Source organism: Chinchilla lanigera, unplaced genomic scaffold (assembly GCF_000276665.1).
Source record: "Chinchilla lanigera isolate Chin_1 unplaced genomic scaffold, ChiLan1.0 scaffold00127, whole genome shotgun sequence".
Taxonomy (NCBI): domain Eukaryota; kingdom Metazoa; phylum Chordata; class Mammalia; order Rodentia; family Chinchillidae; genus Chinchilla; species Chinchilla lanigera.
In genome coordinates, this window is record NW_004955528.1 from 363670 (window position 1) to 391492 (window position 27823).

The window sequence follows — 27823 nt, forward strand, 5'->3', positions numbered from 1 at the left end:
AAACCTCATTTTAGAAGTACTACTTTCTTTCCAGAGCTGGGGAACCCAAGGCCTAGCACATGCTAGGCAAGTGCTGCACCACTGCATTACACCCCTAATCTCAAATACCTCTTTCTTAGATGAAACTCTATCTTATTATGACTCTCAGTATCGCTGCATTTTAGCCATTCATTCAATAAACATCTGCTCGGTATCTACTACTGTCTAGGCACTATACACTTCACCTCTAACAATTCAATAATGGAAGCTTTCATGTGGTTCTGCACAATATAGGTGATCAATGAACAGTTAGAATAACCTAACTCCCAGGAGTCTAAGTGTGATAATTATTTACAGAGAGACCTTGAGCAAGACAGACTGCCGCAGTGAGTCCTAACTGGGCCAGAGGTGTCACTCGCAAACAAAGGGAACTCATGATCAACCAAGCCCAGTCAGGTGTGGTGGTTCATGCCTGTAATCCCAGCACTTGGGAGGCTAAGGCAGGAGAATCACCTGAGTCTGAGGCTAGCCCATGCTAAACAGTGAGCTCAAGGCCAGCCTGGACTTAACAAGACCCACCCAGCACCCTTTCAATCCCTGAACCACACTAACAGACTCGGTCTTGAGAACACAGGGGAACCCACTCTGAGTTTATAGGTAAAGGTCCTGCAAAGGACTCCCAAAACTTTTTTGGTTAGCTTTCTGAGACAGGGTCTTACTCTGTAGTTCAGGCCAGAGGCTGGCCTCAAACTCATGGTGATCCTCCTGCCTCAGCCTCCTGGGTGCTGGGATTACAGGTGTGTGCCACTATGCCAGCAACTTTTTAAAAACTTTTAACTCTGAAATAATTACAGATCCAAAGCTACATAAAGACTCATAGGCAGGTTCTGTGCACCCTTCTGGTCATTCTCTTAACTGGCTGCCCTTTCCTCAGTCAATGGGTGTCAGGTGGCAGCTCTGTCCTGAAGGTACATGGTACTTGTTATACGCTTCCCAGGAACCTGTGCTCAGCACTCACCCACAATGGCTTCTGGGTGGCATGGCCATCACAAGACACAGCTACTGCTAAGTTCTTCATTCCCATTCATTTGGCAAACACTTACTGAGCACATGCTGTGTACCAGCAACTCTTCCTTGAAAGAATAATCTCCCCGTGGAGATTATTACCTCAGAGAAAAACATTAAACATGATATATATTACATAGAAAATTAGCAGGTTCAACACCTATGGGTAGATATTAAGCAGGGAAGAAAGTCAAGAAATAGAAGGTGAAGAAATTAAAAATAGTGTTATCATGGAATGTCTCAGAGAGCCACAAAGGAAACGAGCATCCCAGGCAGACCCAAGGACACAGCGTTTCCCTTTGCACAGAGAGATCAACACGAAGACTACAGGAGTGAGGACAAAGTTAGTCAGGGGGCTCAGACCGTGCACGGACTGACAGGCCCTCCCCCTCAGCAAGGGTCTGCGTCCGGAGGCCACACTAGCTCCACAGTAGCAGACACACAGTCTGACAACCACAGCCATTGAGCACTACAGCACTGACAGGGAAAAGAAGATGTGAACACACTCAAGCTGCAAACTTCCAAAATCTAATTTCACTTCCGGTTGACAGATCACTCAATCCTCACACTCAGCAGGACATTTTTTAAAGAGAGCAAAGCAAATAAGTGCAAATTATCTTAGAACTGAATAAAGTTTTGCCTTCAAGCAATCATGACAAGAGAGTAAAACAACTGTTTCTACCATTCAAATAGGTCTTACTGACAGACAAATTACTAAAGACAAAGGCGCTAACAACTCAGACCCAGCACTGCTAGGCCAAGACCAGCCGTTCGGCACGTTCGAAGAGTAACCCGGATCTCTCCCTTCAGGTCTAAATCTGAAACCAAAGCAGGAACTGCCGCTTCCTTCAGCCCCCAAACACAACTGGACGCGCTCTGCGAACCCGCCTCACCGGCAGACGGCAAGTCCTCAGCCCCGCCACTGAACGTGACACCCCGGGGCCAGGACGGGCGAATCCCCGATGCTCTACGCGAGAGTTCGGTACAAAATGCCGTAAAGCAGGCACAACAGATTTATGACAAGCCCAACGCTTTCCAGATTTACAGCCCCTAGAAGACAATCTCAGGGCGTCAGGCGATCTTCAACTACCAGAGCTGTGAGCATGAGCCGGCGTCGCAATCAGCCGGCTCCTCGGACCAGGGTTCCGGCGCCGGACCCCGCCCCGCCCGGCACCAGGCCGAGCCCAGCCTCGCGCGGCGGGGGCCCAGACCGACCGCAGGCCCGCACCTTGCCCCGCACCGCCAGGCCGCCCGCCCACCGGCAGCATAGGGTCGCCGCCATTTCCGGCTGCGAGAGACCGGACCTGCGGCCCTCAGCCTGATCTGAGGCCCGCCTTCCCGGCCGCCGCGAGCTCACCTGTCCGCCCGCCGCCCGCCGCCTGCTCCGCGGCTCCGCTCCCGCTCCGCGGCGCTGCTGGCAGCCAGCAGACGCACTCCTCAAGCTAGGTATCCCGGCAGTCGGCGGCAGCAACACAGGACGCGGGAGCAGCACCGGCAGCGGCGGAGACGCGCACGCTCACGCAGGCTCACGCACGCACCCGCACCGGCGCGCGCGCCCTCGGAAGGACGTGGGCTCGGACGGGTCGGAGCGGAGAACTGGGCAGTTCGCGCATGCGCTCGGCGAGCCGTGTGGCAGCCCCGCCCGCCAAGCGGAGCCGCGAGTGATCGCCCGGGATAGAGGTCCCGGAGAGCCGACCTGCGGAGGCTCCGCCTCTGTGTGGGCGGGCACGACTAACCAGGCGGTGCGCCTGGAGGTAGGCGGAGCTCACAGGCGAGGGCCGGAAGCTCTCTCCGCCCGCAAGGGCAGGGCGGACACGCTGGGGTGAGCCCGCGTTGCGGGACCCCGGCTGGCCCCTGGCGGCTGCTGCGACCCCCGGATGGCGGTTAGGCGCTGCGAAGGGCCTTACGGAAAGATAAATGCGGGACTGACTTGCGGCTATTTGCTCAGCGCTTTACCGACGATTGAAAAAACTGTAACTGTCCTTATCAAAGAACTTGGGAGGGGGAGCTGGTGGGAGATGGCGGAGAGACCTCACACCCCATCAGAACCACTAGGTGAGAGAGCCGAGAGGGGACTTGCTTCCTTCCTTCCCATCCGGTCACTGAATTGTCACCGCCCGAGCCCAGCGGGCTCCCGGAATCGCCTGCACACGACAGCTTGCAGAGGCGGAGAAGGAACTTCGACTCCACCTTCCCGTGCTGGTAAAACCTTTGTTCATCCCGCCGACCCGCTGAGACTGGAAAGCTGGTCACCCTTCCCCGTCACTCGCTCTTAGCTGTGCTACTACTTGTCCAGTGTTTGCAGAGGACCAAACGACTTCTGCAGCCAAGGCTCCGGCTGCTGCGCTCTCCCACTTCCGCATCCATCATTTTTCCATCAGCACTTTTGCTCTTGGTTTTGGGGGTCTGGTTTTTTGTTTTTCAGCCAGGGTCCCTCTAGGTAGCACAGGTGACCTCCAACTGAAATCTTTCGCCTCAGCCTCCTGGCTGCTGGGATTGCAGACGGGAGCCACCACACCCCGACTTTACCAGTCACCTTTTAGAAACATAAAGCAACGTTAAGCTTTGTGGGGCCCATCTGTAATCAGAGCACTAGGAGGCTAAGGCAGGTGAATCAAAATCAGACCCAGCCTGGGCAATTTAGCAACTAAAGGAGAGTCTGTCTCAAAATTTAAAAATAAGAGCTGGGGATGTAGCTCAGAGCAAAGGCCCTGGGTACAATCCCAGCACAAAAAACAAATGACATCAAAGGCTTCCCAGGACTAAGTAAAATCCAGTCTCTTTTCCACCAGGTTTGTGTAAGCCAGTCTTTTTGTACTGAACTCTGAGGTATGTATGGTCCTTGCCTAGCAGGCATGAAGCCAAGTTTGATCCCCAGCACCACAAAAACAGCAAGGTGCCTGTCAAGGGTTGGGAGTTGTTAGTTTTGGAGTCTAACACTGACCTCTGATCTGTCAGGCCCTGTTGTGTGGTTGTCCTTTACCTGAACAAACAGGTATGCCATCCTCATTCTGAGGCTTCAGGTATGGCTGCTCCTCCCCCATGCCACCCCCCCCCCAGGTGTGCCCTCACCTCTGCTTGCTCATCCAAAAAGCTCTCAAAGCATCTTATCACATCTTAACTCAGATTTACTTAAGGGAACATCTCATCTTACCCAACAAGTGGAATCACCAAATCTTCGAGGGCAGAGTCCACATCAGATTCACTCTTATGCCAGAAGGCTTAGCAGACTGACCTAGAGAACATTTTAAAGTATTTGCTTAAAGCGGGCGTAGTGGTGCACGCCTGTAATCCCAGCACTCAGGAGGCTGAGGCAGGAGGATCGTTGTGAGTTCAGGACCAGCCTACGCTACACAAGGCCAGCCTGAACTGCATAGCGAGTCCCTGTCTCAAAAAGACAAATAAATAAATAAATAAAGTATTTGCTTAATACACAAAGACTAGAGCTGGGCATAGTGGTGCCTGTAATCTCAGTACTCCATAGGTTGAGGCAGGAGGATTGCCATGAGTTTGAGGACAGCCTGGGCTACATAGGAAAACCTGGTCTCAAAAAAAAAATTGCATGGAACCCACATCTGACATAGATTACAGTAAATACTGGCTGTATGGTGCTTTCTATCTTCTGGTATTACTACCAGCCCAGTTCATCAGTTGATTCAAGGTCACTGAATTTCCCCTACATTATATTGGACCCAAACTTCATTACCTCTGACACCCTGTCCCCAGGTCTATGTGCCCACTAAAGTGGCTTCCCTGTAGGAACTCCCAAGGTGGCAGAAAGACTCAGGTGCACTCCACTAGGGGGATCCCAGAACCGAAGCTCTCCCCCACAGTTCCTTACAGGTGTTGCAGGGTACAATGCAGAGAGTATCATTAGGAAGAAAAAGCAGGGTTGTCTTACTTTTCTCATTACTGAAACCAAGTATCTGACACCCAAAGTTAGAGGAGGAGTTCGCTGTGGTTCACAATTTATAGAGGTTTCAGGGTATAGTCAGCTGGCTCCAAGGGAGGGTGGCGTGGCAAAGGAGAAACAGTCCATGGCAGGATAGGCAGAAGGCAGCCAAGCACCAACTGGCAGCAGCAGGAGCATCCAGGAAGCCTGCCTTTACATTTCATCCAGCCTACCCGCCACCCCTAGGCTGGGACACCCTTAATCCTGGCGTCACACCCTAGATCCAGCCAGCCCTGAAAAGTCCCAACTGTGAGTGCATGAGGTTTTGGCGGGACATCTAGATACAAATCATGACAAGGGCGCACGTTATGTGCCATTTTTTTAAGCAGGAAAGGGAAGAAAATGAGAAAACATTTCCATGATGTTGCACAAAGAAACATCAGGAGAATGCACAACAGGAATCACTGCAGTGGGTGGGAAACAGAAGCCCATTTCTGAGCACTCCTGTGTATCCTGTTTGTTTTTTTTCATAGAGAGTATCTATGTAGCCCCAGACTGGCCTCAAACTATTACCCTTGCCAGGTGTGCTGGCACACTCCTGTAATCCTAGCACTTGGAAGGCTGAGGCAGGACGATCGCTGTGAGTTTGAGACCAGCCTGGGTTACAAAGTGAGCTCAAGGCCAGCCTGAACTGCATAGTGAGACCCTATCTCAAAAAAAGACCAAAAACAAACAGTTACCCTTCTGCCTCAGCTTCCCAAGTGCTAGGATTACAGGCATGCACCACCATGCCCAGCCTCACTTTGACTTAACCCTGTGAACAGTCTTGAAACATGTGACCTACAAGGAGTCTGTGCATCACGGGCCTCAGGAACCCCTCTAGTCACATGCATATGTGCCCACCCCCATCTAAGACACCTGAGGCAAGCTTGTACACAACAGCCAGAACTACATCCTTCCCCATGACAGCTAACAGGACCTCCAGTTCTAGCCCAGACTGGTTGCTGCCTCGGCTCTCTGGATCTAATTCATAGGTTAGGGGGTTTCAGTTACCATTTTTATATTAATAGCCTCATCTACAGAACAAGATCGTATCTTTGAAGAACTGTTGTGAGCATGGGATTTCACACCCCCCCTCTGTGGCCCTCACACTGGTGGCCTGAGGACCAGGATCCTCTTCTTTCCATTGCCCACTTCAGCCTGGTGAGCTCCCTAAATCCAGGTGTGACCCAGCATCATAGTGAGGGTCAACATAGCCTTCCCGGGGCTGGTGATATAACTCAGTGGTGTAAGCACCTGCCTGACAAGCGCAAGATCCTGAGTTTGATTCCTGGTACCAAAAACAAACAAACAAACAAACATAGCCTTCCCAATGTCAGTGGTCTACACAACAGTCAACTGTAACTGAGCTAGAGTGCTCTGGCAGCAAGGAGTTCCCCTCAGTTGGGTCAATCCTAACTAGTTGGCAAGTCCCTCAATGCTGGATCAACCTGTAAGCAAGCAAGATCCTCCAGGCCTCTGGGAAATCCTCCTCATGGGGCTTCAGAGATGCCGGCTCATTCCCTTACCTTCACAGCATCAAAGATTTGTAGTTTGTGACTGTCCCTTGCCTGCCTCCCAAAAGGGTGTGGGCTTACAACAGCAAGGACTCATGTACTGGTTTACTCACCACTTTTATCAATGTCCTAGAAGACACATTCAATAAGCACATGTGGATTTTTTCCCAAAGGAATGCTTTATTGACAAATTGCCCATTTATTCATTTTAGAAAGATACATCAATGATCATTCCTGCAACCTGCCTTCTCGTCATACCCCAATGGCAGTTAACCATAGAAAAAGGGCACCAAGTGGTATTCTTTTCCAGCCCTTGCACCCTCATTGTGCATGACGGGTAGCCTCTAAGGATGTCTGAAGTGGCCAGGGACCCTTGGTCATCAGAGGACACATATCCCAGTAAAGCAGACATTGAGCAGCCCCTTCTGCTTCCAAGATGCAAATACATGCACACAGCAGGCAAGGTCTTGGTGCCCTGCTAAGAGCCACTAAGGCACACAGCTGCCCCTCTAGACCACGCCTCCTACACGTGGGGCCCTAGCAAGAGAGGCTACCAGAGTATGGCAGTTTAAAAATGAACAAGTAATCTTTATAGCTCCTGAGAAAAGGTGGCAGCAGAGTTCCAGCTGATCCCAAACCCCATTTCCAACATGACCTAAAGGACTGGTAGTGCTTCTCCTGTGTGCAGTGAGCAAGCAGGCTGGGCCATCAGTGCTATGCAGAGGCACATCTTGTCCAAGGGTGCTAAAATCAGAGGGTTTCCTTCTCTCAGTCCCTCCTGCCCCCCGAGACCCAAGAGCCCCTTGGGCTAGAGCAGGGAGCCAGAGGAACTGCCAGTCTTTGCAAGAATCAAGTTCTTCACACTAGAAGGTGCTAGTGAGATAAACACATTAATTGGTACAGGCAAGGTGCAACACGGGTCCAATGTAAAAAACTCTACACAACGCTCAGAACCTACTGAAGAACTCTCATATATAAACTTTTTAATAAACATAGCATAAGGCGATGTAAGGCTTGAATTTCAGCTTGAGTCCAAAGAACTAATATTCTCTAATGATGAGGCTAAAGCTACTTTGCCAAATTTTAATTTCTGAGGAGTCCACTGCATTTAAAAAATAGTAAATCTGTTTGTCAAAGCAAGGTCATTAGTGTAACAATTAGGCAGCTGCTGACAATGTTTCCTTTCTGAGGTCTCAGAAAATGGACAGTTCTCATTCAGCACCTCCAGATGAAAACTGTACCCTGGCAGTGCGTCCTTGGTATATGCTCTGCGAGTACAGGAAAAAGAGGGGAAGCCAGAAAATGTTGCTTGTTTCATATTCTTAATGTGTCTCCTTCCCTCCGAGTTCTGGGGAGTTATCAGAATTCCCAAGAGGAGCATGCTTTGGCCTATTACCCCTCAGACTCTCCACTCTGTCCATTTCCTGTGGCCCTAAGAAGGACAACACAGTGATCTGCTTCACCTATGAACTTTAGTGTAAAACATTTATATACAGGATTGTTTTCTAACTCTTGCAAAGGCAGCAGCCACATCTGCATGTGGATGGGCGTGATTGTCCTCAAAACCGACTGTTCACTTGCCCCAGCTAGTAGCTCCATTGTGCTGGTGGCTCCATTGCGCAGAGTTGCAGTTGTGATGATGAGGATGTGCTTGCACCTGTTCCGCGGCTTGGCGACACTATCACAGGCTTAGAAAGGTGCATGATCTGGCAGGGGCGGGTCGGCACTCCCCACTGGGGAAGGTAGGCTATCACTGCCATTCTCTCTGCCACCTACAACCTTAGACTACAGAAGGAAAAAGATCAAGAAAGCAAAACCTGAGAACTAGAGGACATGCAAGTTAAGTCCTAGGCCTAGTTCACCTCGATACGTAAGCTTATGTAACACAAAAACTACTCAGCAGGCTAAGGTAGGAGGATTGCTAGTTCTAGCCACCCCAGGCCACTTAGCAAGACGTTTCAAAATTTAAAAAAGGTTTACTCCTTACAGATGGCCTGGGTGCAGTCTGAGGAGGGAGGAGGGGGAGAGAAGGGGGAGGAGAAAGAGACAGGGAAAGGAAGAGCAGTTAGTTCACCAAGAAACAAAGGAACGAGTCACTGACAGGCAAAGGGCTGGTTGGGTCCCCAGGGAATTATGCAGCATGATGAGAAAGCTAATCCCAAAATGCTATATACTGATGGGCATGGTGGCACATGCTTGTAATCCCAGCAATCAGGAAGGGAGGCTGAGGCAGGACTGCCATGAGTTTAAGGCCAGCCTGGGTCACATAGTAAGTTCAAGGCCAGCCTGAACTACATAGAAGACTCTGTCTAAAAAAACAAAATGAAAAAGGGGCTCTATATTCTGTGTCCACTATGTGACATTCTTAAAGTGTCAAAATTCTAGAGACAGAGGAAAGATTAGCAGTTGGCAAGGCAGGGGCAAGAGAAGGTAGACATGGCTGTAAGAGCCACAGAGCGATTTTGGTGGGTATGGATGTTCTCTGTCTTTGTGCCCTGGTTAGGAGGCTGCACCATAACTCTACAAGATGTCATCATTGGATCAAAGCCCATAAAAGGTATAAGAGCACTCTGAACAGCTTCCTACAATGAAAAGTGACATGACAGGTGACACTCATAAAGAGAACTGACTGTACAGGGACAATTACCTTTATGGTCCCCACTCGGTCTTCAAATGACTTGAAGGTGGCAGAGTTCCTTTAAAGAGAAAGGGGAGAGGTATAGGTGTGAAGAGCAACCTTGGTGATGCCCTCTTCAATATGAAGAGCTTTAGAGCTAGGCCCTTGTCAGGAGCCCTGACAGCATCCTGAGCTCTTGCAGGAAAAATGTAACCCACCAGACAGGGGGTAGGGTACCCCATAAGGAGCCCAGCCAGCATCCAGTGACTCCCCAGGTCAGAGCTGACACCTGCCAACTGAGTCAAGCTCAGATATCACAGAGGCACTGCAAATCCTAAGTGCTTGGCACATCTCTACCACACTTTAAATGGATACCCTTAGAACCCAGGTATGGTGGCACATACCTATAATCCTAGCACTCCAGAGGCTGAAGCAGAAGAATCTCTAGTTTGAAGTCACTGTGAGTTACAAAGCCCATGTCTCACCCCCATCACCCCCACCCCACCCCAACACCCCTGGCTCCTCTGCACTAAGGCTGTGAGAAGTCCTGAAGTCCTTCATTCACATGTCTCATAGAAGCAGTTCTAGAGGGGTAAGATAGCAGAGGAAAAAACAGGCCAGTCCCCATCTCATAGCTTCATACAACCAGATCGCCAAGATTCCCTTGATGCGCCAGGCATGGTGCACATGGCTTAATCCCAGCATTTAGGACTACACAAGTTCAAAACCTGCCGGGGTTACACAGCAAGACCCCGTCTCAAAAAAAAAAAAAAAAAGATTCCCCCTGATAAGAATGGGCTATGCTTGCGCAGGCATGGTGGCACATGCCTCCCAGCACTCAGGAGGCTGAGGCAGGAAGACTGCTGTGAGTTCAAGGTCAGCCTGGACTGCACAGTGAGATCCTGTCTCAAAAAAAAACACCAAAAAAAGAAAAAGAAAAAGAATGCGCTGTGCTGAACCATGCTATGTCTGACCAAGCAAATGAGAACCAAGAGATCATGCTATGGGTGCTCCTGGAGGGTCTAAGACAAGTGAGGCCTCAAGAGAGGCTTCCTGTAGAGGTACCACTGTCTATGTGCCAGCCTTGCCACCCTCTGCCTACTGACCCTGCAAGGAGCCATGGCCAGGAACTGGGGATTTCAGGATAGAGCCAAGTTTGGCAGCATGGACTCCTCTAGAGCAAGGGTCCCCAGCCCCTGGGCCACAAGCTTCTGCTCAAGTTCTGGAAGGCCAAGCAGGGGTAGTGTATGGAAAGGTCTGTTAAGAACTGGGCCACACAGCAGGAAGTGTGCAGCAGGCAGGCAGGCAGGTGAAGCTTCATCTGTGTTTACAGCTGTTCTCTGATCCCTGGTGCCAAAAAGGTTGGGGACTGCTGCTCTAGAGGCATCAGGATAGGAGCCTCAGCTCCATGAGTTCTTCCTCACCAGCCTGAAGGGGTCTTTTCTCGTCCTTAGCCAGCAGGAAGCTACCAAGGGAATGGGGTCCTGCATTTGGGGATACAAGAAGCACAAGGTATCACTGATGGGTGCTGCCCTACCCTGACCCAGAGACACCACAGCTTTGCTATATCCTTTTTATTTATTTTTTTGGTATGGAGAATCGAACTCAGGACCTTGTGCTAGCCAGGCAGGCACTGTGCCACTGAGCTATACTCCCGGCCCACAGCTCTGAAGCAACAGGGAACAAGCGTACTTTACCTCATGGCTGGCATACTTATTGAGTGGCGGATGGAGTAGCTGCTGCTTGGAAGCATGGTAGAAGCAGAAAAGGAAGCAAGTTAGCATAGGGCATCAGACTGGCAGGCACTAGCCAGCCTGATTCACAGGTAAACCAACTTTGCAGGGTGGAAGAGGGACCCCACTCCCACAGAACTGGAATGAGCCCACTCTACATAATGCCAGAAGGAAACCAACCTAAAGCACCTCTCTCCCAGACCCACAAAGGCAGCCGAGGCCACCTGGTGGAGCAGCACTGTGAAAGTAGGAGTACTTAAACAGGTAAAATGTAAGGAAATGCACATCTGAGACTTGTGAGATCATTTGTTCCACGTAAGTGTCATCTATCCTCACAACAAGGTGAGTCATCTTTGGGCAAAACAGAAACACTTGGGTGAAGTAAAAAGTCACAGATTGATCTGACTTGGATTCCAGCTGCAGTGTGGCAGTGGTACATAAACGTTCATATTGGCCAAAAAGTGCACTTTGCCAGCACAAGGGAATGGAGCCCTGGGGAGGAATATCTAAGGGCTTTCAGGTAATAAATGAAACAAAACTCAGCCTGAGGGGCAAGACAGTTTCTCAGGGAGCAAGGAAACAGGACCTACATTGAAAGGGTAAAGAACAGCAAGAAGGCTGATGTCATCCCCCTATGTGAAGTGCTTCTTTTTGAGAATAAACCTAAGTGCAGATGCTATGATGCGCTTACTGCATGAGCGGGAGTCACCCACTGCCTACCCCAGGAACAGGCAGCTACATGCACCCAAACATGAAATACTCGGAGAGGACAGAGTGTCAGGGAGGCCAGGGAGAAGTCTCTGCATGGGCCAAGTTGGTAGCCAACAGCCTTCAAAGCAGTGACAGGTGAGTGCTACCACCCTGAAGGGGGCTCTTCCACTGCACCCCACCCACATACCTCCACCCAGCACAGCCTCCCCAGGGCCCTTCCACAATCTACCCAGTCCTGATTCAAAGATAAATCTTCCACAACTACATCCAGGGTCAGTCTTACCTAAAGGAGTGTGAGAATGGATGAGCCCTGAAAGTGGCAGCAGGAAAAGAAGAAAGGCAGTGTTAAGCAAGGGAGGCTAGTGCCAACCAAGATCCCCAAAGCAGCCCCCACTTCTGCTCAAGTTCTGGAAGGCCAAGCAGGGATAGTGTATGGAAAGGTCTTCATGGCTGCTCCTATAGCGCTTATACAGGCAGAAACAGCAAGACACGTGGCCAGTCCTGACTCTGTAAGAGGCTCCTGAGAGTACAGCCAGCAACCTGTGGTTCCTGGCTCTACCTCCCGGGCATGGTCACATGTACGAGAAGCTCCTGTGCCCACATCCTGTTTGAAGCTTGAAGGGGAGAAGCCAAAAAAGAGGATCAAAGACAATGTCTAAAAGGAAAGGGGCCTTGTTAACAGCACAAAGGCATGAGACGAGCCAGCCAGGCTAGGCCAACCCTCCACATCCACAAAGCAGCCTCATTCTCCAAGCTGAACTGGAACACAAGCACCGTAAGAGATAGGGGACACCCTCAGGGCCAAGCACTTCTGCTCTGGCTTCTAACTCCACAGAGGGTGCCCAGGAAATGTGTAGTCTGAGGGGAGCTACTGGGCTGGGGACAATGGAGGCCACTCCTTCACGGTGCAACTGGGCCCTCCACCACTAACACACTAGAAGCCAAAACAGGAGGCCATTCCCAACAAGGAAAGACCCACGGAAGATGGTGACCCTGAAGAAACCATTCTCTTGACTCATATCCAGTTCACCCTTCCCCTTCCCCATCTTCTCAGGTCCTATGGCATACCAGAGGACTCTGGGGGCCAGGGATGCCCTAGGACAGGCACAGGTACATGGACACAGGTATCATGGACACAGGTATCAGGCACAGGGCCTGGGCTCAGGTCAGGAAGAGCCCACAAGGGACTGTCCCTTCCTAAACTCATGTTGTCAGCTTCCTGAGACTGCCTCAAACTCCAAAAAGACCTGAGCTCAAGCCAGGCATAGTGGCGCATGCCTGTAATCCCAGCACTTGGGAGGTTGGTGGTAGGAGAATCGTTGCGAATTCAAGGCCAGCCTGGGCTACATAAGTGAGCTCAAGGCCAGCATGAACTAAATACAAGAAGACCTAAGCTCTCAGCCTCAGTTTGTAACCCAGGAGGCCAACAGGCCTTAGTCTCAGGAAACCACCTGTGACCACCTGATGAAATGACAGCAGTCTGGTCAGGTGTAGTGGTACACACCTGTAATCCCAGCACTCAGGAGGCTTGCCATGAGTTTGAGACTAGCATGGGCTACTTGTGAGTTCAAGATCAGTCTGAACTATGTAGAAAGACCCTGTCTCAAAACAACAAAAAGAAATGACAAAGATCTATCATGGCCTTGAGAGTTCAGAGATCACAACACCATCACAAACACCACCAGAAGTGCCCTGAGAAGAAAGACACAACAGCAACAGGCCACATTTGGAGCATCTTAATCTCAAACAGCCAAATGCAGAGAGCTAGTTCCTCTGACTCTGTCCTGAGGCCCCTTCTTGCTCTGGCAACCCCTGCACAGCAGGCAGTGAAGCCATGCATGTGGCCAGAACCACATCAGCATGTGCCAGGGACCCTGCTCACTGCCCACCACAGCCTGGAGACCACATACCATAGGGTCTGCACCAAACCCCACTTCTTCTCTGAGGAGACAACACAAGCTTTATTCCTTGTCACAGAAGTAGCAGCAAAGAAACAGCATCAATGTCCTTATGCTTCCACAAAGGTAGGTTTATAAAAACCCGCCCCATCAAAGCAGCCAGGACTGAGCCATGGAGGGGGGCCACACAGAGAAACCCCTAGCCAGAGCTGCTCAGGAGCATGGCCAACACCTGTGCAGAGACACATGTAGAAGACACAACTAAAGAGTGGTCTTGGAGCTTTTCTTGGGAAACTGTTCAAAACAGAGAGCTATGGGGAAGGGATAGATGACCTCAAACAAAAAAGGGATAAACACAACTACTGGGCAGAAGCCATCCCTTCTACTTGGCTGTGTGGGTCCTTAAGGGTAGACTCATCCATCCTCATCTCTGGTTGAGCAGTCAAAAGGCAGACAGCAAAACACAGAAGGACCTCCCCACCCCAGCGAAGTTCTTGTGCAGACTGGTCCAGCCGCCGGCACAGCCACTGCCAGGCGCACACCTGAGCCCCTGCTTGAGGTGGGCTTCCCAGAGCCTCCAGCTCCTCAGCATGCCTTCCCTACTGGGCTGGGGTCTCACCTCATGTCTCCAAGCTTCCTGCTGATGGCAGAGCCCATGGTGGACAAGGCAGCAGATGTCTTCTGTCCTGCCTGAGAGAGAGTTTCCTGGGTCTTCTTGTAGCTGGGAAAAAGACACACCAGTTAGACTAACCACGCAGCACAGCCAGGCATGACCTACTGCCAAGGAACCAAAGTGCAAGACAGCACCAAGAGAGAGGTGAGGAAGAGTCTGGTGCGCAGTAGGTACTGGCTGGGTTGCCATGGAGGGGCAGTGCAGGGGCCCCTGTAGTGCAGACTCACCATGCTTCCAGCAAAGTCACACTCCCCCAATTCTGAGATAAATTTCCTCATGCTACAATTCAGATACTGCATCTCCACCTCACCTGAAACTTAGCAGACTCCTTATCTTACCCCAGGAAAAGCAATGCCTATCGAACACAGACAGAACAGCCCATAGAGGCCCAGGGTCTGGTTTCACACCTGGCCAGGCAGTGCTAGAACACCAGAACCAGAAAAGCCAGTCCCAGCTCCCTTACTGACTGGGCCAACACAGGTTCAAAGCTTCCCTCTCCCTCTCTCATGTAAGAGTCTTCAGAGTGGAAGAAACACAAGCTCAGTCACAGCCTTGAGAGTATGTCACCTGTGGGCTGCCTTTTCCAGACAAGTGCCTTCACCCTCCAGCACTGTTTGCACGATGTCCTTGCAGAACACAGGACCATCCTGTTCTCATGCCCCTGTTACACAGCGCAAGAGTATGGTTTTGACCCACAGTACAGATTGCCACTCAGGTATCCCAGCCTATCCTTCCAGTACCCACCCATTTGTGGGCCTATTCCACTGAGACCCTGCTGTGTAATCTCAATATCAACAGAATGAGTACAGGCAGGACATGGTGGTCAAAGGGATGCTCTTGGGCCTGACACACAAACCAATACCTGAGGTTGCCAGCCCTTGTCCAGCTGTCACCACAAATGAAAGACATGGCAACCTCCAACATGACAAAAGCCCATCACCAAAACTCACATTCAAAGCGTTCTGGCCAGAACTCCTTACTGAGGAGAGCCAGGGAACCTGAGGTCAAGTCAAGGGTAGATGCGGGTTCCAAGGCCATGTGGTATCATCAGGGCCGACCTGGCAAGCTCCTTCCCCAAAAACCTGGCTACCTGTGAGGTTTAAGGCCAGCCTTCCAGCGAGATGCCCATTAGCATCAGCAAGCTACAGGACAGCAACAGTCCTTCTGAGTCACTCTCCTGACAGAGACCCAGTGAGGCACATCTGCTGCCCTCCAGGACCCTCCTAATGACCACCACCCAGAGGTGAGACTGTGGCCAAAGGCAGAAGCAGGTCTGGTAGCACCCCACACACAGCCCATAAGGAAGACTTACATCCTCCTCCTGGCACTCGCTGGCAGAACCTGCAGGAACCTCACCCAAGGCCTAGCTACCTGGCACACTTTCCTGCCAAAGCAAGGGAAGCAAGGTTAACTGCAAGCCACAGATGATAGCATGTAGAGATAACTAAGGACCAGCAACATTTAGTTGCAAAAATACAAATTCAGGACACATCTTCAATCTCAATTTTCCCTAAAAAGACAAATACACAAAATGACAATAATATTCTATGATTTGTTGAAGTAAAATAAGCTGAAGCAGATGATTTAAAGAAAAATCCTGGGACCGGAGGTGTGACTCAGTAAAAGAGCACATTCCTAGGATGCCTGAAGTCCTGGGTTCAGCAATCCCAGTACTACCAAAAAAGGGGACAAGAGAAACAAAGGAAAGAAAGGAAAGGAAAAACCCTCACAAAATCTCTATTTGTGCTCAAAGGGTGACACCGTGGGAACACCCTGGACAGAAAGCAAGTACCTGTGTCCAAGCAAGCAGCTGGTCCAGCACTGAGACACAGCATCATCCAGCAGAGCCTGCCCATAGCATTTCTGGGCACGTGAGGAGGCGCACAAAGGAGTCACATTCAGAAGCAGAAACCCTGGAGCTGGATGACCAAACAACTCGTGCTGCAGCCCCACTCCCACTCCCTGTTACCCTAGCGGGCAGGGATATCATCACCACAGGACAGACCAAAAGTGAAGGCTAGGGAGCGTAGTCAGAAAGCTGGCTCAGAAGCACCAGGCTGCGCCACCCTGGTCAGCTCCTCTTTGACAGTTTACTTAGTAGACCTTTTGGGACAGGAGTCCAGGACAGACAGTAGTTTCCACCCACCCTCAGCAAGCATGTTCAGCAGCCAGGGTACAGATCTGACAGATATCCTTTTCCTGCCTCTTCGCCAGACCCCTCCTTTTAGGGCAGTCCCCTACCCCCACAAAGGCTGATCAGAGGATATCAGCTCCCTGGCTGCAAAAACTAGTCTAGTAAGATCCACACCTGTGCCACTCTGTTTTTCACCTGCAAAGCTGTGGGGAGGGGCTTCTCTGTCCCATGAGTCCTCTGGCCTCCCTCTCTGGCTGACATTCCTTCTCTTTAGCTATGTCACCTATATCCCAAAGAACTCAAAGTGGACCAAATAGTAAATATAATAGAGTTTGGTCCACTCTTAGCAATGGATTTTCAGCTAGTTCTACCTGTAAGAGAAATGTAAGGTGAGGTTTTACAACCCACAGAATGTGGCTGTTCCCACACAGAGCAGTGACAAGCTGAGAGGCTAGGACACCAGTAGCATCTCAGCTGTGCAAGTACAACACAACTTCCAGAGGGCTGAGCCCACAGGTGCAGACATTCATACAGGATCCTGAGCTCCGTGCTTATCCCAGACATCAGGGTGCTACTGGCTAAAAGGATCTACAAACACTTGGGTCAGGGAAGTCAGCAAGCTGCTTTGTATCCCCTTCCCTTGCAAAAACTTGACTCGAGTGAGTCAAATCCTGCAGCAGCCCTTTTCCTAAAGCTGGCCAGGACTGTCACTAACCAAGCAGAGGACACTGAGCAGCCAAGATCCTCAGCACCACCCGCAAGCCACACTGTCTCTTGGGCTGTCAGTACAGAAAGGCCTCTGGGTCGGTAACTCTCATTGTGACAGCTTGTATACCAGGAGCTGATGTGAGAGCCCAAGGAACAGCCTCTGCAGGGGAAGTACTTGGAAAGAGCCAATCCACCAGCCACACTTCCATGCTAAGCCACAGGTTTCTCTCAGAGGGATCAGAATTCTACATGTTCTAAGCTCTTTGAGAGACTATATGAGATTGTATCCCAGCAGCCCTTTGTCAGGTGGCTCTACCCACACAATAGGACTGAAGTCTCCTGAGACATATATATATGTATTTGGGGAAGGAGGTACTACAGATTGAACCCAGTGTACATTCCCAGCACCACCCTACACAGACTCCTGTATTTTTCATTTTGAGACAGGGTCAGTAAATCACTAAGTTAACCAGGCTGAGCTCAAACTTGCCATCTCTTGCCTCAGCCTCCTAGAGTGCTCAGATTACAAGTGTATGCCACCATGCCCAGATTCCTGAGACAACCTCTAGACAACCTCTAGTGAGCCTGCCCAGCACCTGACCCGCACTGAAACACTGTCCCACCCAAGGAACATATGCTCCCAGCAACATCACTGTCTAGTACACCCTTAAAAACATCCCACCAGTGCTCCTACAATACCCTGGGCAGCAGCTAGCTGATGAACTAAGACATGCAAACAGCCAGATTTTCCCTGCACCAGGCTCCCACGTAACATCAGACCACAAAGTCCTATGGGCACAGTGAGCCAGACTGGTCCTGAGCACCATCAAGACAAGCTCAGCAGCAACATTTCCTTCTAGCCCAAACGTGGAAGTAACTTCTGCCTATGTTTTATGGCAACATAACACTTCTTTCTAAACAAGAAATGGAAAGGTCCTACAAAGAGATTATATCTAAATACTCCTCTACCCAGTTCTGACATTATAATCAGATAGAAAAAATACAGACAAACAACATGCTATGATCTACATTAAGGATTTAGCAAAAGTCATTCTGATCTACAGCTTGACAGACACACAAAGCTGTCCACACATCAACCGCACTCTGCTGATATCCACGTGACTGCCTATAGCCCAGGATACCGTCCAGCTCACAAGGGTACTTCCTCCCCAGAGGCCCTAGCACAAGTGAAGCCCTAAGACCCCAACAACTGGAACTGAGTCTGAAGGAAGGAGGACAACCAACAAAAATTTGTCATCACCAAAATTAGGTAAGGTGGTGCCATCCACTTTGGCCACTACTGAAAGCCCAGAAGTGTCTTCCAGGCTGACACTGCTTGAGTCCCACTCAGGCCCCTCATGGAAGGCTCCTGGTCAGGCAGAGAAGAGCTTTAAGCAGGGTCCAGTGGCTGTGCAAATATCCTCTGGCTGTCCCTTGTCCCACAGGTGTTTAAAGGGTAGTTTCATTTATACTTGGGAAATGCATTTGGTGCCAAGTGTGCACAGCCTCTCTGTTCCCAGGGAGAATTGGGAGGAGGAGAACCAGAAGGAGGGGCGCTGATGGCACAGGCACTCACAGGTCAGACTGGGTCACCTTCTCATTCCACTCTCCAAGTTTCTCAGAAGTTTTCACATAGCTAAAAACAGAAAGTTTGTGGTGAATATTTAGAATGATTTCAACTCAGGCTTCAAACCGTAAGATTCCGGAAGACACAAAGGAGGACGACCTGGCACAAATGCTGGGGACCAGCTGAGGCACCAGCTCTCCTACCACACCAAGACAGCCCCAGGTCTTTTGCTGGGAATAGCACATCTGTGGGGAGGCAGGATGGTACAACCCATGGTCCCCAAATCCTCTGACAGTCACCTTTCAGAACCCAAAGCCACAATGTCCTAAGGAGAAATGTGGGGCTTCATTGAAGAGGTTTATAAACTGCAAGTCAAGTTCTTCTTCAGGACATGGTTTCTGAAAACATCTCACTCTCCTACCTTGAAGGACATTGTCAGAGGAGCCAGAAATTTGAAGCCACTGCCCAAATTCAGAGAACTGAGCCATGTATAGGTCAGAGGTCTTGGGAATGTAATGTTGATAAGAAGGACTCCATTTCAGCAGACCCAAAAAGTCATCCTCATTAAAGACCTAACTGGTAAGGCCAGCCGTGGTGATGCATGACTATAACCCCGGGACTCAGGAGGCTGAGGTGGGAAGCCACCAGTTTGAGGCCAGCCTAGGCTATGTAGTGAGTTCAAGGACAGCCTGGACTACATACCAAGACCCTGCCTTAAAAAATAAAAAAATAAAGACCTAACTGGTGCCCTCTCTAACTTGGACCCCAAAACACCGCCTTCTTGTCAGTTTCTGCTTGGATAACTAGCTAATGTGTCCAGCACCTCTTCAAACACAGGTATAGTCCCCACACAAGAACTCCAGGCCTCTGAGGCCCACTCCATCACCAACGCTGTGAGGCATCTCATCCAAAGCACTCACACTCTCCATCTGCAAGACAGAGGCACAGCCCTGGTGAGGGCTCTTTCCAGTCAACAGGAGTGTGCCCAGGTGGGGCTGGTACCTACGCGTTAGAGACCTGCACATCATGCCAGCTCTTAGACAGGTTCTGCTTCAGCTCCCCCAAGGCAGACAGGCCCAGCCTCCTTTTCAGCTCTCCACAGTGCCTCTCCTTGGCTGCCAGGACCTGGCGCAGGGTGATAATTTCTTCTTCTACCTGCAAAGCATGCAGTTGACATGATGGGCCATCACTACTGTAGGAAGTGACCAACATTCTTATACATCCTGCAGTCAAGTTTCTCAGAATCTCTGGCATCAGCATCCTGACTTCTGGAAAACTACACACTCCCCTCAACTCCAGTGGTTTTGGTGGGGCTGCCCATCACTGTGCCCACATCCCCAACCTCTCCAGCAGTCTATGGGCAGTCAGAGGGTCATCAGGTAAGGCCTGTCAGAGCCCTTCCCTGGGGTTGGGTATCAGGAAAGAAGTGCCTTTTCCCCTCTGGGTTCTGGGTCTGAGCTTTGACATAAGAGCTGAACTGCTAGCATCGAGTCCCCATGGTAGCCGTGGGGGAATTTTCTATGCAGAGCTGACAAGAAAACAGACATCCGTGACAGAAACAGCCCTTATAACATCTGTGTTTGTCAGCTCAGCTCGGGGCCTTGGCAAAAATCAGCTACAGCCAGGTGTTGTCATGCACACCTGTAATCAGAGCACTGAGGAAGCTAAGGCAGGAAGACTTCCATGAGTTCAAGGCCAGCTGGGCCATATAGGGTGTTCCAACCCAGTCTGAGCTACATAGCAAGACCTTGTCTCCAAAAAATAAAAAGAGAAAGAAAAAAATAGATGAAACAAGAAATAACAGCTAAGCAAAACAAAACAATACAAAACATGAATGATCAGTTTAGCAAAGAAATAATCATCTAAGGTCAAGCTATCACCAACTGTCCAGCAATTACAAGCAGTGATCAGAACACAGACCATTCCTCTTTTGAGTCCAGTGACCAGCAGGGCTCAAGGAGACATGGTCAGATGGTTTAGCTGTTCTGGGAAGCATACAAAGTGATTTATTTTTTTCTGGTGGTACTGGCAACTGAACCAAGATCTTCACACTAAGCTACAATCCCAGCTCTCTCTTTCTTGAAGCAGGGTCCCACTAAGTCTCCCAGGCTGGGCTTGAACTTCAAATCCACCCAGAGTGCTAGGATTATAGCCATGCACTACTATGCTGTGCAACAAACTGAAATTGTTAAGTAACAGAAAACTTGCTCACCTTGCAATTCAACTCTGAAAGAGATTCTCTGGCTCCAATTTCTAAGCCTACGTTTTCCTAAAAGCAAAGTCTCCTTGAGGCCCTTGATACTTTTCCTTTAACCTTCTTTCTACTTAGAGGCAGTTGTAGAATGTCCTCACAATCTGAAAGCTGGTAAGGCCCAACTACTCAACTCACTCTACTCAGACCTAGGCATGGGCCCAGAGTATTGAAAACAGCACTGGAAGCCTGCAGTAAGCAGAGCTTCAAACTCTGCCTGGCTGAACACTGTGATCAGATACTTAGCATTAAACTCTATCACAGGACACAGTAAAAGTCTGGTTAGTTGTTTTGAATAAAAATTATGCATAAAGGAATACAAAGTTCTAAATTATTTTACTCTTAAGGGATCTTACTTAAAGATCATGTGTTCATTTGTTTGGTTTTTTGGTACCAGGAATTGAACTCAGGACCTTGTACTTGCCAGGCAGGCACTATGCTGCTGAGCTATATCCCCAGCCCAAAGATCACATGAAGCACCTAATTTTACAAAAAAATAAAATAAAATACAACGACTATTTCCTTTTTTTTGTCTATTTGAAACAGGGTTTCACTATGTAGTTCAGGCAGGCCTTGAACTCATAGCAGTCCTCTTCCCTCAGCCTCCTGAGTGCTGGGATTATAGGCACCCGTGACCACACCCAGCTAAAACCATATTTTCAAAAGAAAAATTAACTCCTAGGGAAGGCAGATTCATAAAGTCTCAAAAGCAACTGTTAATTGTTCATCCCAACGGAAAAAAATCCCAGCTGATGGAATGCTCAGAGAGGCCATCCCTGTGAAGATATTTTTCTCATGGAGGTCCCCGTGCCAGGCAGCACAAAGCTATGCCCCCATAATGGGTAGGAATACAGAACAGCAGGAGGGTGACCCACCAAGGCAATTCCTCCAGAGCACAGGCAGTGGTCTGGTCCCTCATTAACCCAAGACAGCCTTGAATCCTGGTCACCCCAGGACAGACCACAGCACCTTGGCAAGCTCAGTCCTGAGCTCTTCCTCTTCCGCCTCCGTCAGACCCTCAACAGCAGGAGTCTGGGCAGCCACACCTGGGTCAACAGGGACATCAGTCATGAAGTCAGGCAGCTGACCTTTGTTAGGAGAATTCAGGTTGATATCTGCCAGAGACAAAATGATGTCAGAAAGTGTCCATTAAGTTTTCGGGAAGTAGATAGGGTGGAAGTCTCCCAGGAAGGAAGGAAGAGCAGGTGGTCAGGGAGAGAATGGAAGGGAGGTCATGGAGACCAGCAACACCTCCCAGACTTGTAAATGTGGTCTGGGCACCTATCTCTCAGGCCACATGAGAAGCAAACCCAATACCACCTGTATTGCTAGGGAACTAGAAATGCTAGCCAAGGTAGTCAAACACTAACTCTGCTTTCTCCTGTCAGAATACTAAGGCAGAAAACACTTGCTACAAGGACAACACCCCAGTCCAATAGATCTTCCATTTTTTAGAGCAAAGGAACTTAGTATGGTGATCAACAACACAAACATCACTTTCTACTTCATTCCTCTGCTAGGGATATGCTAAAATTACATACAAGTAACATGTGTTAGTCATTCAGCCCCTGCAAGAAGTCACCAAACAAAAATTTCCTTTAATCACATCCTTGATCCTCATCCCACAGCCAGGAGACGGCCAGCATGTGTAGAGGTGAGAGGGAAACACTGTCCCACACTCCTCTGTCACACCACATCGGGTTTAAACTCCTGCAGTCATTACTTTTCTTCACATTAAGTACATCTCCCTGTCTCCACTGAATGCCTAGAAGATATCACATAAAGAGAAACATTTTACCTCAATTCTCTCCAACACATGACTACTTCTGTACACTCAGCATTGACAACATCTTCCCTGTTGGGCATAGGGGTACATCCCTATAATCCCAGTACTTGGGAGTCTGAGGCAAGAGATCACTGTGAGTTCCGGACCAGCCTGGACTACACAAGGTTCAAGGCCAACCTGAAGTAGATGGTGAGACTCTTCTAAAAACAACAACAACAAATATTTTTCCTTTTTACCAGTGCCTTCTGTGAATAAAGTAGCTTATAATGATGTCTATATGTTCTAGAGTAAATTAAAATAAAAAACATATAGACTGGCGAGAAGGAAAAGTGTCTTTAGGGCCAGGGATAAAGCTCAGCAGCACAAGCGCCTGCCTGGCAAGTGCAAGGTCCAGAGTTCAATTCCTGGTACCAAAAAAAAAAAAAAAGGAAAAGTGTCTTTAATTGCAGGTAAGTATGTCAACAACACACATTTTGAAGGGTCTACTAATTACAGATTACACTGAAAATCAAAGATGCTCTACTTAAAAGTCACTAGCTGCATCGTATGTCCTTTGAATGTCCTATACCTCTGCAGCTGTGTTTTTTAAGCACTCAACAGACGTTTAAGGGGTACAGGGGAACAAAAAAAATTAAAATCTGTTATGTACATGTACCACCTCCCCATGATAAATGCAATCATTAGATACTTCAGACATGTACTAATAAAACAAAATGTTTTCTAAACAAAGCATATATACTTTTTTGGGGGGAGGGGTGCCGGGAATCAAACTCAGGACTTCGCACTTGCCAGGCAGGTGCTGTGCCACTGAGCTACTTTTAAAACAACCTGTTCTAGGGGATAGGGATTTAGCTCAGCGGCACAGCGTCTGCCTGGCAAACACAAGGTTGTGAGTTCCATTCCCAGTACTGGAAAAAAAAACCAAAAAGAATAAAAAATGAAACAACCTATTCTAATTTTTAGCTGAGACCAATCTACATTTTACTCACTACTCTTCACTACGTTGAACCTATTCACATTTCAGTGTCTCTAAACAAATAATAAATTTTCTCCTGTATTAAAACAAAAAAGGCTCTCAAACAATTTCTGCCTATAAAGCTAAAATTGAATTTAATGGATATCATACTCAAGATAGAAACTGGCCACTTACCAAACAAATATCACGCAATTTATGGTCACTCTGCAAGATACCAACCTCAACACATTCTTGCGTATAAAAGCCACTCAGATCTTAAAGTGACTGAGGACACAAAAATGTTTTATCAAAAGCACTATAGAGTCGCGTATGGTGATACATGCCTGTAACCCCAGCACTCAGGAGGCTGAGGCAGGAGGATTTCCATGAACCGGAAGCCAGCCTGGGCTACACAGTGAGTGTAGTCAAGCCAGCCTGACTACAGTACACAGCAAGACCCTGTCTGAAAAACACAAAACAAAACAGGAAGCGTGTGTGTGTGTGTGTGTGTGTGTGTGTGTGTGTGTGTGTGTATGAGCAAGCACTACAGAGAGTAAGTGTGGGGATGGTACCATTGGCAAAAACAGTGAATAAAATACAGTCCTCATTCACCCCTACGTCTCAGCTCTTCCTATACTAATGTGTAAAATGGGGGAAATACAAGGACTAATCTGAAGGTGTTATTCTAAAATTATTAAAAAATCATTGGAGAAACAAGTTATCGTCTGGCACACAGCAAGTGATCAGTGTTTTTCATCATTCTTATCAGAAACTAGTACTTTTGCTGGGCATGGTGGCGCACACCTGTAATCCAGCACTCAAAGAGGCTGAGGCAGGAGGATCATTTCGAGTTCAAAACCAACCAGGGCTACAAAGTGAACTCAAAGATAGCCAGAAATGCATAGTGAGACCCTGTCTCAAAAAAGACCAAGAAAAAAAAAAAAAAAACCCCTAGTGCTTTCAATGCTTATCTCAATTAAAGATGCAAGAAAAACAGTAAGTCCACTTAATTTATCAGAACTGGAGAATTTTTGTTGTTGCTGTTGTTTGAGAGAGGGTCTCTATGCAATTCAGGCTGACCTTGAGTTCACTTTGTGGCCCAGGCTGGTCTCAAACTCTCAACAACCCTCCTGCCTCAGCCTCCTGAGTGCTGAGATTACAGGCGTGCACCACCACACCTGGCCTAAAACTGGAGACTTTTGATGCAACTTTTTTTCTTTATTTTCCCTTGGTACTGGAAATTGAATTCATGGTCAGTGTACCACTCACTGTACTACACTCCCAGCCCATTTTTATTTTGAGGCAGGGTCTCATTAAGTTGCCCGGCTGACCTTGAACTTACAATTCTCCTGCCTCAGACTACTGAGTAACTGGAATTACATACAGGTGCCACCGTGTCCAGCTCAACAGCTATCAAAAGAAAAACTGCCAAATGTGGCGGTGTACCCCAGAAATCCCACCTACTCTGGAGGTTGAGGCAGGAGGTCTGCAAGTCCTAGGCCAGCCCTCTTAGGCAACTTAGTGAGACTGTCGCAAAAATGAAACAGGAGTGTAGCTCAGTAGCAAGCTGAAATATTTAGTCCCCAAAACAAACATTCCAGAATGTATGAGAACTCAGGGACACCAATGCTAAAGCACTCTGCTGATGCTACCCAAACAGTAGAAGAGCTTCCTGAATTTACCCAGTGCAGCTACGTCAATGAAGGAATTCAGCACCCCCTCTGGAGAGCTCCAAAGCGGAAGGCAAGCCCTGCACGGCCTTCCCAATACTTTAATCCAGGCCCGCTCCACAACCCTCAGTGTCCACCTCCTGCCAGGGTGTCTGCTTCTGGAAACAGGCCGGTGTGCTGGGTGTGCCTCTGACTCACTCCATCGTTCTCCCTATGATGTAACCCCTAGTAGACCAGACTACAGCAGCGTTGCCACTCAAGGGACGCTGCGCTGAACGCGCAAACGGTTTCACCTCCTTTCCCGGAGCCGCCCAAACGCCTCGGCCAGGATCCACAGCCAGATAGGTGTCCCCGACGGTCCTCGAAAGGACGGAGGGGGCGGCAGAGCCATCAAAACCCGGCAAGGGACAGGGACATAATGAGAGCCTCCCGAAGTCAGAAAGCGCCCAACTCTAGGCACAAGAGGAGAACACTGGGCAGACGGGACCTCGGAGAAGTCCCAGGGGAGCAGAAGGTCCTCTGGAGAGAGGACGGAGATGCACGACAGGGCCACCACGAACGCTGAGGTTCGGGCGTGCGAGCCACAGAGAGGCCGCGGAGCGGGCTGGCAGAGACCGAGCGGTCGGGACGCCACTCCCGGGAGGGGCACGGTGCGGGGCGGCCCAGCCCATCGGTGGGAGAGGCGCCGGGCGCCGGGTACCTTGGCCGGCGGAGTCCATGTTCGGTCGGCGGCCCGGTCGCAGCCGGCGTCGGGACCGGGCTACAGGGAGCTACACGAAGCACACAGACGGCACCGGAGCCGCCTGCAGAGCACTCAGCCACCGGAACTGCCCGGCCGCCGCAGCGTTACGTAACAGCGATGCGCCAGCCCACTTCCGCTCGAGCTTGCGCTCCGCCTCCCTCCCGCCTCCGGGAATGGCACCAATGAGAGCGTTCTTTGACCCGGGCTTGCTTATCCATTCCGACCTGATAGGCCTAAACTGCATGCGAAGCCGGAAGCGAAGGCTGGGGTCCACCTCTCAGGCTGACTCTACCAGCAAGATGCACAGGTAGAAAGGCCCTACTAGCCGGAACCCCGGAGAAGTGGGAAGTGGGAGGAACGTCTGACTTGGCGCTACGGAAGCCGGGGGCCGGGTGGCGCTAGCCCCTTGGAGGTGTGTGCCCGCTATGCCCCGCGCTTCGGCCGCGCGCCTCTGCTGGCCAGACTCAGAACGCTGAGGATCCCTCAAAGGCCCGCCCCGACTTTGGTGGTCACCCTCTCCCCATCCAAACCCCTATAGGTTTTTTGCTCTTGGTTTTTTTCTATCTTTTTGTGATTTTTTTTTTTTTTTAATTGTATGGCGTTACATAGAAAAAATGAGATCGCGATTCGTCCCCTTGCCCTGCAGGCGCCGCTGCCCTCCGGCTGGTCCCAGAGCCCCTAGACCCGCGTGTGTCTGCTCTGGACTGCGCGCTGAGCCTCGTACTCGGAGTTGGCTTGGGCATGTACACAGTGAGTGGTGAGTCTTCTCGTGTACGTTCTCCCTAGCCTGCGCGTGCACCTTGGTGTTTTCTCATTTCCTTTCACAGCAACCAGTAAGCCCCAGCCCTGTCGCCTTTGCCATTTTACAGATGAGAAAACAAGCTAAAGTAACTTCCCCTAGGTCACTCAACTACCAGGAATCTAGAAGACCTTGGAACAAGAGCCTGCCTGACTTCAAACAAGGGGGATGTGACCACTAGGAATCCTGCCTCTAAAACAAGCTTCCATTTTTTGGCCCCTACTTAAGGATACTGGGAGAGCCGGGTGTAGTGGCACGCGCCTGTAATCCCAGCACTCGCGAGGCTGAAGTAGGAGGATCAGGCTGAGGTAGGAGGATCGTTGTGAGTTCAAGGCCAGCCCGAGCTACAAAGCGAGCTCAAGGCCAGCCTGAACTGCATAGCAAGACCCTGTCTCGGAAAGACAAAAAAAAGGATACTGGAAGATCCTTGAGTGGTACTCGTACCTTTTCAGATCTACTCTCCCTGCACTGCACTCCCCTGTCAGCTATTCCACTCCAGGTACCAGTTCCAAGGCCTGGAGGCTGCTCACACTGCTCATCCCTTCACCTGGCTTCTCTGTTCCCCAAGTGTCTTCCTGATACTCTTGCACAGGCCTCAATCTTTTACCACCATAGGTGTATCATGCTCTGGGCGGTCAGTATGCCCTCCCCACTTACCACCTTGCTCACCCCAACCTGCCCAGCCCCTACCCAATGGAGCTGTACAAGCACCTGCCTGGCAAGCACAAGGTCCCGAGTTCAATTCCCCGTACAAAAAAAAAAGAAGTTGTGGATGACAGGGACAAGCAATAGTCCCTGCTTCAAGAAGTGACTGCATTACAGATGATGAGCAGGAGCATGGCCTCATTCTGTGGGGTTTTTTTTGTTTGTTTGTGGGTTTTTTTTTCCGGTACCTGGAATCGAACTCACAACCTCATGCTTGCCAGGCAGACCCTGTGCCACTGACTTAAATCCCCAGCCCGCTCATTCTGTGTTGTGTTCCTGAGCTATGAACAACACCAGGGCTGGTCCATGAGAGTGCCCAGTAATGAATGGTCAGTGCAGGTGTCCCTAAGCCTCATGGTACCCTGTACAGTTACTTCAAGTC

The 27823-nt window shown here is 49.8% G+C and overlaps 2 protein-coding genes across 8 annotated transcripts in view; both read right to left on the reverse strand.

The window, feature by feature from the left end:
- Dnajc5 (DnaJ (Hsp40) homolog, subfamily C, member 5) overlaps positions 1-2630 on the reverse strand; it is a 48409-nt gene extending 45779 nt beyond the window's left edge. The window contains exon 1 of one of the 2 annotated variants that reach the window (XR_001231988.1): positions 2402-2630. The gene's annotated coding sequence lies outside the window, so the exon portion shown is untranslated. The remainder of the gene's footprint in view (positions 1-2401) is intronic. The other variant, XM_005409943.2, reaches the window with a different exon arrangement.
- Positions 2631-8091: 5461 nt separating this feature from the next.
- Tpd52l2 (tumor protein D52-like 2) lies at positions 8092-26045 on the reverse strand. Of its 6 annotated transcripts, XM_005409929.2 has the most exons (9): positions 25896-26036; positions 21754-21899; positions 19540-19688; positions 18543-18602; positions 14071-14172; positions 11837-11863; positions 10807-10848; positions 9140-9188; positions 8092-8277 (listed from the first exon to the last, which is right to left on the reverse strand). In XM_005409929.2, exons 1-9 carry the CDS (start codon positions 25912-25914, stop codon positions 8182-8184), a joined length of 690 nt encoding a protein of 229 aa, XP_005409986.1. In that variant the 5' UTR covers positions 25915-26036; the 3' UTR covers positions 8092-8181. The 6 variants fall into 6 exon arrangements, with proteins under 6 accessions (XP_005409986.1, XP_005409990.1, XP_005409992.1 ...); XM_005409933.2 differs by lacking the exon at positions 18543-18602 and having other exon boundaries at positions 25896-26038; XM_005409935.2 differs by lacking the exons at positions 10807-10848; positions 11837-11863 and having other exon boundaries at positions 25896-26034.
- Positions 26046-27823: the final 1778 nt, after the last annotated feature.

Excerpts from the sequence above, each read along its gene's own strand:
- Tpd52l2 (XM_005409929.2), bottom strand. Across the intron at positions 18,603-19,539 it reads GATGTGCAGGTCTCTAACGC|CTATGTGAAAACTTCTGAGA; the intron begins GTAGGTACCAGC and ends TTCTGTTTTTAG. Across the intron at positions 14,173-18,542 it reads AAGGTGACCCAGTCTGACCT|CTACAAGAAGACCCAGGAAA; the intron begins GTGAGTGCCTGT and ends TCTTTTTCCCAG.